We start from the raw sequence: 10,257 nt of genomic DNA, 5'->3' as shown, positions 1-10,257 counted from the left end.
GGGGGGGGACAGGGTTCCCTATCCCACAAGGTTAGGCAGCCCTGGCCACGCTAGGGCTGGCACCGTGCCTATAGGCCAGCTTCAGGAAAAGAAGGTAACCCAGGAGTAATGGTAAATTACCAACCTCAAAAGAGAGGTTGGTACTAAGCACTGAGGGAGTGGGGGCTGTCGTTCCCCTCCACAGCCTTGGCTGACGCCACAGGGGCTTGGGAGCCCACTCTCACCCACAGCATCCCACTCCGGCTCTCACAAGGTAAATGATTGTTTTTGTAACGCGGTCCTGCGGGGATGTGTCACACTGCAAACAGGGCCCTTGCACGACATCTCTAAGCCAGCATTAATCTTGCACCACTAGATCTCAGTATGGTTTTCAGTTCAGAAGATAATTCTTTGGTCACATAGTCTCTGCCCAGCACTGCGAGGTGACGCCTGAATGGCAGTGAAGCGTGGAGGACTTCTCTGCAGGCATTACCTCTGCATACTCACGGTCAGGTGGTTTTCCTCTCTCACTGGTATTTGTCATTTCAGATTTCCATACAAGCAGAGGAGAACGAAAGAAGTTCAGACTGAATTCAAGCCCTTGCACAGAGCCCGCAGCGTTTCACAGCTCTGTGATTCGGGGAAGGTGACATGCTGGTTGAGTACAGGAACTTCTGGGACTCTGGAAGATAGAGCGGCTGAACGACTCATAGCAAAGTCACCCCCAGTCAAACCCACCTCGGCTCAGCTGACACCCTTTTATCAGCGCTGGGCCAGAGAGCTTGTATGTCACGCACAAATCCTTGGAAAGAGCCACAGGAACCTCAGGGAGAGCGAACTGGAGGATCAGTTGCTCTTTTACTTGTGTAAAGGATCATTACAAGGGGTGGTGAAAAGGCTTAGGATACTAAGCTGGGAGCTCGTTGACTGGATAAATCACCAATGGGAACACTTTCAGGTGCTTCCTTTGCCAAGACTTCTCCTCTGAGAACTCCTCAGGGACGGGGATTACTGTTAGACCAATTAGCCTGCCAGAGTCTGGTGAACAAACCGCACCTCAACATTTAGTATTGAGTTTGCTGCACCACACACCTATTTTCAGAGTCACTGTTCAGATTTAGAAACTGCACGGTAAGATTTTTCCAGTTTCTTGGCCAGAATAGGGAGAGGGGCTGTGTACACACACACTTCAGCTCCCCTGAAGTATAGTTCAGCTTCTAGAGCACCTACACGCAGCACCAACACGCCGGAGATGAAGCTCATAGAGTATTGTGGCAGGTGCTTGAGTTCACGTCAAACTCCTTCAGTGCAAAGAAATCTTAAATGTTAAGGGAGCGGAGAAAAGGAGCGTGAATGTGGCCCTGCACAGGTAATAGTCCGAGAAGTCTTTGTGCTTCCAAGTGGTTGCATGTCCGTATTTTGAGAGATCACTGAGAAGAGTTCATTGCTCTCAGTGGTGGGCAGCAAGATTAGCAGCGTGGGTTCGCTTTGCTCCTTTATTTATGGTTCAATTGATCCATTAGTCCTATCTGTACTTTAAAGATCTTTTCATGTTCCTTCCTTAAGTTTTTCTCCAATTTGCTGACTGCACTGCACAGCCCACACAACCAAAGAGATATTTTCATCTGGTCGTGTTATATGTAACTTGATTGCATTATTCCTGGCTCTAGGCTACTGCTTCTAGCACTGTATTTTCATTTGGCTCCATCACCTCAAAGGCCGTTTTTCCTCCCTGTACTTTGTCTATCAGCTTTCCCTTTCCAATTTTTGGAAACAGGAACAACACAGAAAAAAATGCAGTAAGTTTTGCATTTTATTTCTTTATAATTTAGAAAATGTCTCAGGATGTGTATCTGTTTTTTAAACATTCCCCCCATTTTGTGTATCCCAGCTTCATTTTACTCTAGAAATCACAGGCTCTCACCTATTTCCAAATAGCCCCTGGCAAGAAAAATTGAATCAGAACAGAGGAAATTGAATCAGAACAGCACATTAAACTGTCACTGGAGGTGTAACCCCTCCCCGTATTCAGGTGAAAGGGGAGTGGACACCAAACAGACCTTGCACTGAGGCAGGTAAAACTCTTGAACAGCCTGTTGGGTTTTGGCAGGCAGCGCTTGGGGCTCTCAATCTAGGAGCTGGAACCAGCTGAGATCAAATGACACAAATGAACAAAATGGGGGAGGTGGAGGGATAGCAAAAGGCAAAGTACAAGGACGAGATGCCTTATCTCCACAATTTAGAGCGAAAACACCAGCAAGGCAAATTTATCTGTTGTACAACTCTATTGCTATCGAAGGAGTTACTCTGGGGAGGTGCTTTGTCCTGCATGCGTAGAAGGGCCCAAAATGCGACTGGTCGCTGCACACACAGCTTCATTGGGAGAGTGAACCTACAGTTCAAACAGGCTTAAAGCAGACAGAGACGACTATGGGAAAAACAATTTAAAATCTCCTCCTGTCACCACGACCGTGCTGGAGTGAGGCAGTAGCTGATCCGTGTGTTTATCCTTTGTGACACTGGCAGCAGAGGAGCACCAGACAATGAGCTCAGAACACAGTTCCAACTTGTTTTTCAAGGCAGCCGTCCTTGCAAGAGCACACAATGGGTGATGTTTAAGGAACTTGTGCCTTATTCAAACAAGCAGAAAATTGGCTCAAGACTCTCTTACGTGGAGCTTTTGCATTGCAAGTATCATAAATAAGAAAAAAAAAAAGACACTTTATGTGCTTTGGCTCATGCAACGGTTCTGCATGCACAGCAGCCCTATCTTGAGATTCTGCAGGGAGATGTGTATCAAGAAGGGCTCTGCCACCAAGCCCAGTTTGAGGTCTGTCAAGATTAGCACTCTATAGATTAGGCTTTTGGTTTTGATGGTTGCTCTGCTCTGCCTCTACTTGAACAGAAGCTGTGTGAGGAATTTATTGTGCTGGTAGGAGGAGGTTTGCTCTCTACAAAAAAGGGAGAAGTTAGAGGTCAGCAATCTGGAAGTTAGGCAAAGTACAAACATGCTAACAGGAAGGAGTGCAGAGAGGTTGGGCAGCTACACTGAGGTAGCAAAGAATGACCTGTTTTATTCCGGCGGTGTGCAGGAGCCCAGCTGGTGGCTGTTGTAAGCTGCAGGTTATAGAGGAAAGGAAGTGGTTGGCGGTACAGTGTAAACAGGCCATTTTCGTTAGGTTTAGCACTGCAGGCAAGCTGCTACAGCAGAGCAGCAGTGCAGCGCCTACAGGGGTTGCTGCTCAGGCACCACCATGCAAGCACTCCCAGGGCGAGAAGAAAGCTGCTGTCACCGACTTTGCCGACTGGAGTGCAATAGGCTCTCCTCAACAAACTTACCAATAAAAAGTATCAGGTAAGAAGACAAATATCCTCTGCCTGTGTCAGCACTGAAACTGAAAGAGTTTGGGGGCAAATCTGCTTTTTCACCACTGACATTTAGGATTTCCTGCAGGTTGGAAGAACGGAAAGTAAAAGGGACTGGCCTGCTTGGCTGCTTTAGCTCAGCCCGCAGGGATGTGTGTTGCAAGCTGTGGTTCATGGTGCCCCTTTGAACCAAAGGGCAGGTTTACTCAGGAAACAAACACAGAAGAGGCAACTGGCTCACTCCCCAAAACCAGCAGGTCCAGCTGAAAGGATGTGTGAGACTGGTTTGAGCAGCTACTTTCACCTTTTCTGAGCACTGTAGTAACTTGACTTGCGTTAAGATGACTGACAGACATCTCACACCCAGCGTGCTATGTAGCCATCTCTGTGGATGGTGTAATCCGCCAGCAGAGACAAAGGGACTTCCAGGTACAACCAGAGCTCAACAAGGAGGGAAAAAACCAGTTCTGCAAACTGGAACACTCCTCATGGCTCGTACCTGGAAATGGAAGGTCACAGGGACAGGAGGACAGGAAGGCAGGAGGGGTACAAAGGGACACAGGTGAGAGGGTGTAAAGGGTGCTGCACAGGTGTGGAGGATGAGTCAGTGGCCGCTTCCTTCCAAATCCTGTTTACAAATCCAAACAGAGCTACAACATGTGGCAAGGGTAACCATTAACTTTACTGGAGCATCTGACATGACAGAAGAGTAGTGGAACATTAACTGTATTTGAGGCATTACTCAGCTCATACACTGTGCACTCCGCTCACCCCAGGGCTGGCCAGCACAGCTCCCTCTGCCACCAATGCTGGCCCAGCCACGGCAGCGCTCATCAGAGAGAGCCTGGCTTGAGTGGCTTCCACTGAGCTGACAAAGCCGCTCTGGGGAAAGGACGAGAGAACCGATATGGTTTGCAGAGGGAGACCGTGTGGTTGGCAGCAGCTTCACCTAGAAAAGCAGCTTTTCTCAACTGTGCAGGCTGTTCTTTGTAAAGTATGGCATGAGTCTATGGTTGAGGATCTTTATTCACGGGACTAACCCCGTCCTTCCCAGAAGCTGGAGGCCTCACTTGGGTACCTGCACAGCCTCCCTGCTCCTAGGCGCTCACCTTTGCTCCCACAGGTGATGCGCAGCCTCTAGTGGCCACGTGCTCTAAGAGTCCTGGCAGGGTCCCCACCAAGGGCTGGGTCCTGACCCATCTCTTTACTAAAGAGCAAAAATCTTCCAACTGAGCGTGTTGCAAAGTGAAAGCCATTTTCAACGATTTTTCCCTGTTTCAGACATATCTGCTCTGCCATACCCTCAGGAAACCTTTGCCCCTTTTATGGTGCTGTGACCTGGAAAACTCAAAACAGGGATGGAAAGGGCAGTTCTGACTGGCCCCAGTTCCCACATGAACCGAATCGCCTCTGTCCTCAAGCAGATCCAGTGGTGTTGGAGCAAGAAATAAAAGCCTATAGGGCTACAGCTCACATACCTTTAGTGGACAAGAGAGGAAAGCAGCTCACTGCAATCTGTTTAAGAAGTAGTTTTCTTCCCTTCTAAGTTGCAGAAAGGCTGTGATTGAAGTGCATTTTGTGGAATGGTGTTTCTGTATGATTTTTAGAAGAAATGCTGAAATACTACAAAAAGCCTGCACAAAATAATCCATTTTACTTGAAGTATAACCCCCTAATTCTGGCTGGCCTGCTTTAGGAGCTGGTGCTTGAAATGCTCCAGCAGTTCAGGTGCAATCTTATCAGCGGTCAAGTTCTTGGCATTCAAGATCCCTTCATGGGCTTCCTGGAAGAGCTGCTTCCCCACCACCTCTTCCACCCGTCTGCGCCACTCTGCTAACTTCGGCCTCTCCTCAAAGAGGTCGTAGCCAGCACCTACGGGCTGCAGAGAGAGAGAGAGCAAGAGAACCCGGGAGTGAGTCAAACAACACATTTACCAGGGATGGGACCAGAATGAAGCACGGATATGCTTTTGGCTCAAGGCAGCAGACAGTTGTCACATTAGGTGGAGTTCATCTCTGGTGCTTAGCCAGCAGGAAGCAAGTGGTGTCATCCTCAGCAGCTGCTGTCCCCTGGGACGTGCAGCAAAAGAGCACTGCCACAGCTAACCCAAGAACTGTCTAATGCAGAACACAGAGGTCCATGCACACCGACACAGCTCTTTCAAATATCTGTACTTTCTCTGCCTAGTTTTAATTTATCTTTTTTTCTGAGGAATTTTGTCCATACTTCTATAGAGAGAACTGTCTCAAAGTAGGTGTTCCCTGGCAAACTCAATTATGGTCAAAGTCAAAAAGGAACAAGATTTAACTCCACTAAGGAGTAAACCGCAGGGAGAAAGATCTGCCATTAAAGAGGTGGTGGTGCTGCAGCCACACCTTGGCCTGGCCTGCCCACAACCCAGCTTGCATATCCAACAGTGCTGGGGTTGATACTTACCTGCATGAGCTCCACCAGTGCTACAAGGTCTGCCAGGGAGATCTCACTGCCTGCGATGAAGGGCTTGTCCTGCAAGAACTTCTCCTCAAACTGCTTCAGGACAACGTTCAGCTCTTCAGTAACACCTTCCAGTTTCTCTGGAGGAAGTGGCTGGCCTGTGAGGAGAGGCAGCAGCACCTGGCAGGGAGAAGAAACAAGTTGCTTTTTACATATTTCCCTCCGAACTTAGTCCACTCCCTCCCACTGCTTTCTTCTAAGGATCCCTCACCAGCCATGCACGAGAACAACTGGTACTGCTGATCTCCTTTGGCAGATTAACATTAATGTCAGTCATTAATTCCTGCCTGTCCTCGTCTCCTCCCTAGAAAGTCTGAAATTTCAACCACGAGAGTCTCCTCTCAAGGGAAGGCTGCATCATCTGCAAGCAACTGCATTTTGTTTTCCAACGGGAGGTTCGTTCTTTCCATGAAGCTGGGCAGAAGGCAGTGAGCTGTGTCTGGTGTTAGCTGCTCACCCAGGACGAATTTGCTCTGGATCTCAGTGCATGCCCAGAGCTGTGGCTGCAGCATGAAGTATTCAGGCCACTTCAGTTAGGCTCGGCTGAGCAGCCAAGTGAATTCCAGATCTAGTTTTGTTCCTATCTGTCACCTGGCTTGTACATTTGCTTAGAAAGACCCTGCACACAGGAGATAGTTCCTGGGCCATTGCACTCACAGTTCTTAGCACTTAGTTTTTGGTATATAACGGTCTTACCTTAGTTAAGAACAGCTTGCTCCCCTTCCCACGAATGTTGACGTGCTGCCATGACAGGTACTCATCAACCCTAGCCCTTTTCTGCAGGTCAGATGGGTACCAGTGATCAGGAGTCTTGAATTTCCGGGCCAGGTACAGGAGGATTGCAATGCTGCCCAGAGAGCAAGGCAAACCGGTGAGCTGATCATCTGAGATTAAAGCACCTCATCCTTTCTTCTTCCCCCAAATTTTGCACTGCTGGACCAGCAGCAAGACAAACCTGATCTGAGTCAAGCAGAAGTGCAGGACACGCAATTGCCAGCTAGGCACAGCACATGAGAGAGTTTGTGCTGGCCTGACTGGCTGCTTGTGGACAGCAATTATCTGATATATCAGCCCAGCGAGACAGACGTGGCCTGCTGGTACTGTTACCTCATCAACATTTTTGAGCAAGTATGAGCCACAGAATGAGTTTATACCAAATCAGAGCTTTGTATTGCCTGGCCATCCAGCAGTGGGTGCCTTGCATCAGATTTACTGCATTGACCTACAGCCTCCAGCTGAAGGCAGACAGCAGGAGGACACATGGACAGGTATTTTGGCTTAGAAACACTGCCTACATGCAAGCTAGCTCCAAGCAGGAGCTCACAGATTTTTCCATGATCAATGCTGTTTGAGTTGCTTACATGAGAAAGCTTCTCTTGAAACATGGGTTTATTTTATATACAAGTGGAACAGATAGGAAGGAGGCAAACAACTACTGGAGTCCCCGTAGAAACCGAACAGTGCACTGGCAGAATCCAAGCATTAGGATAAACAATACTGCAGTAGGGGTTTGAGCTTATTTGAGCCTCACCTCTCTGCTAAGGTGAAAGAACCATCCCTTAGGGCGGGCACCTTCATCAGGACATTCACCTTCCGGAACTCCTCCGTCCTGTGCTGCCCTGAGGAGGGAAATGAGAAGTTTTACTTGCCAGTGATGCTCAGGACCTGTCTGCCAACACCTGAGGAGACTGTGGGGACCATCTGGCCTCAAGTTCCTGGTTTTGATTGTACAAATACAGTCTTGTTTAAGTTTATAAGCAATCAAAAAGTGCCGCAGGGTGAATACAGGGTTTGCCCTATGATGTCAGCTTACTTGCTTATTGCCTGCATACCAGAACAACCTCTTGACAAAGGTCAGAATGGTTAAGAGTCCTTTCATACCAGCAGCACTCGTAAACTCAGGGCTCTGTCAGCTCTAAGCTTGTGCCTGGAGGTACCTGTCCTGTACAAACCCAGAGTGAACACTGAGCGCCTTGGAGGAAAGGGATCTCGGTATCAGAAACACGAACCACAAGGACAGTAAGAAAGCAAGGGTTATTTTTTTTTTCTGGAAGATAATGTAATTCATATTCAACTCTCTTTTTAGTCCTCAGATGAAAATAAATTTCTATGATTCCATATAAAGCCATCGGTACTTTATTACAAATCTATCAATCAGCTCTTTCTGTGGGTTTTGCATATCCTTTATCAGAGCAAATCAGGATTTGAGTTTGCTTTTAAGCTATCTTTTAGCCCCACTGCCCTGAAAGGCAGGCAGAGTGAACTTGACAGGAGAAGGTGCTTTGTTCATCTGAGGTCTCAGCACGCTTCATTACATTTGAACCCAGTCCCAGAAGCCTTGTTTTATGTGACTCGTTTGTGCCAGCCTTTTCCAGCCCCTGGCTTCAGTCATACGTGTGTACCGCTGTATTCAAGCTTCTCTAACATCTAACCCCGTGCCATGTCCTGCTCTGTGAGTCACCTGAGAATCTCTGCACCAGAGGAGATTCTCTGGAAATGGTTTTAGTTTTCCCAGTACTTGGCAAACCTGATTTGTGACTATTCCCCTGTCACTTGGCTCACAGCTCATCTCCCCCACCCCCTTTCAAAAAGACACTGGGATTTCCTACACGCGGTGTGCAGATTCCAGGTCCTCAGGTGTCCCCAGAGTGTCGTGTGATTTCTATCCGTTCTCACTCTTTCTACCCATTTCCTTGAGACCTACCCTACGGGGGGCCCAAGAGTTTTTGTGGGGGGACACATTTAACCCACCAGCTCAGATCTGACCATATGTTCCCTCACCTGGTCCTTACATACCGTGCAGTGACGGGTACTAGGGCAGTGAGGCCAGCCGCTCTGTATCCCCGAGTGAGTGCTCATTCAGGAGCTGGTGTGCCCATACCTGTCTGCTGAGCAGCTGGATCCTGAGCTAACCCAGCTGCAGGTACCAGGAGTGCTTCCCCACAGCGTGGGAGGTACACACACTGCAGGAATGGGACGCACCTCTAGCATTCCCATAAGCCAAATTACTCATCTTAAATCCACTGACCAAAAGCAAATGCTGATGCCACAGGGCACAGATCACTGGGAAACTGTGATTTAATTCACTTTCCTTCCTCTCAGTTCCCTAATACCTGTATTTCAGTTGTTCCATTCTCCTTGATGCTCTCGTTGCTTGCCTGCCAGTCTCCTCTCCTTTGCACCAGTGTCTCACCACAACAGTTTATTTATTGGGAAAGAAGGGGAAGGACACTAGATGAGCCTGCCCCCAGCTACAAACAATAGCAACAATTTTTTCCTACTGAGACAGGTCAGAGGAAAGCCGCAGTAAGGTGCAATCAATGCACAGCTAAAGCGTGCAGGGGAACACCCAGAGACTAAACCGCAACACGCCTGAGGTTTCTTTGAGTCACAGGCTGGAGCCTCTTTCATTCCTTTATCAATTTCAGCCCCAGGAGCCTTTTCATCTTTCATTGTTTTTAAGCATTACTTGCCAAGGCATTTTTATGCCCAATACATTATCTTAACTTCAAATGCAGCAGAGCTCTGGAAAGGTTGAAGGATAGCTTTTACCAGCTTCAGTTACAACAAAAGAAGATACAGATCTTTGGGCATCCTTTGGTGAAAACACATGATACCTCTTGGGCAGGCTCCTACCAATTACCAGCTGGTTTTAATACAAAATAAACCACCTTCCCTTCTTCATTTCTCAGCGTTCAGATCCCTGGCAGCTGTGCTGTCTCACTCCACTGCCTTCACTGTCTTTTCAAGCCTGTCCTCAACCCTCTCAAAATAACTTGACCACAAACAGCTTGACCCGATGAAACCCCCAAAGGGGTGGCTGGGTGCCCTACCTGTACACAGGGGGACATCAGCAAGCTCTGTGCATGAGGACCCTTCCCAAGGGGCTGTTAACCCCTGCTAAGAGGAGGAGAAAAGCTGCTCTGCAGCAACTGCTGCTGCTTACTGGAGCGCAAAGTTTTCTAAGGAAGTTGAATTAGAGAGCAAGAACCGCACACCTCTGCTGTCCTCGCCCATACGTCAACCTCCCATCTCTGTTGCTTTTTGTTTCCCATCTAAATGGGGAATAGCCTCAGACCTAGCACATCCTGAGCGCTTCTTCTCAGAAAAGCATTCCTTTTTTCAGAGACCCATTTTCTGCTGGGGTGGGACCGATATAAAAGATATCGCACTCCTTTGCAGAGTCGTATTTGTTGCAGAGCAGCGCAGGCACCGAGACTGCTACTAAAAATCAGGGTTTCTACAGAAAATTAGGTCGTTTTCGTCTTGCCATCTTGTTTTTCTGCAGCTGGAGGGCCACCCCACCCTCTTGCAGCATCTCGCACTGGTGGGGATGATTGAGTAACCCGGTCCCACCCGCGGCGCGGCTCTGCGAGGGCGCGGGCTGGTAACGAACAGATGGTCCGGAGGCGGCGAGGG

The 10,257-nt window shown here is 48.4% G+C and overlaps 1 protein-coding gene across 1 annotated transcript; it reads right to left on the bottom strand.

Annotated features, from left to right (window-relative positions):
* Positions 1–4,934: 4,934 nt before the first annotated feature.
* Positions 4,935–7,457, bottom strand: LOC104070693 (glutathione S-transferase theta-1-like; the record flags this gene model as incomplete). The annotated part of the gene is made up of 4 exons (XM_009586380.1): positions 4,935–5,224; positions 5,782–5,958; positions 6,535–6,685; positions 7,370–7,457. Coding segments are annotated over 4 exons (623 nt in total), but the record flags the coding sequence as incomplete, so codon positions are not given.
* Positions 7,458–10,257: the final 2,800 nt, after the last annotated feature.

The sequence above is a fragment of the Fulmarus glacialis genome, unplaced genomic scaffold (genome assembly GCF_000690835.1).
Source record: "Fulmarus glacialis isolate BGI_N327 unplaced genomic scaffold, ASM69083v1 C14273583, whole genome shotgun sequence".
Taxonomy (NCBI): domain Eukaryota; kingdom Metazoa; phylum Chordata; class Aves; order Procellariiformes; family Procellariidae; genus Fulmarus; species Fulmarus glacialis.
Note: the sequence above shows the minus strand (reverse complement) of the source record. Positions and strands in the feature narration are given on the sequence as shown.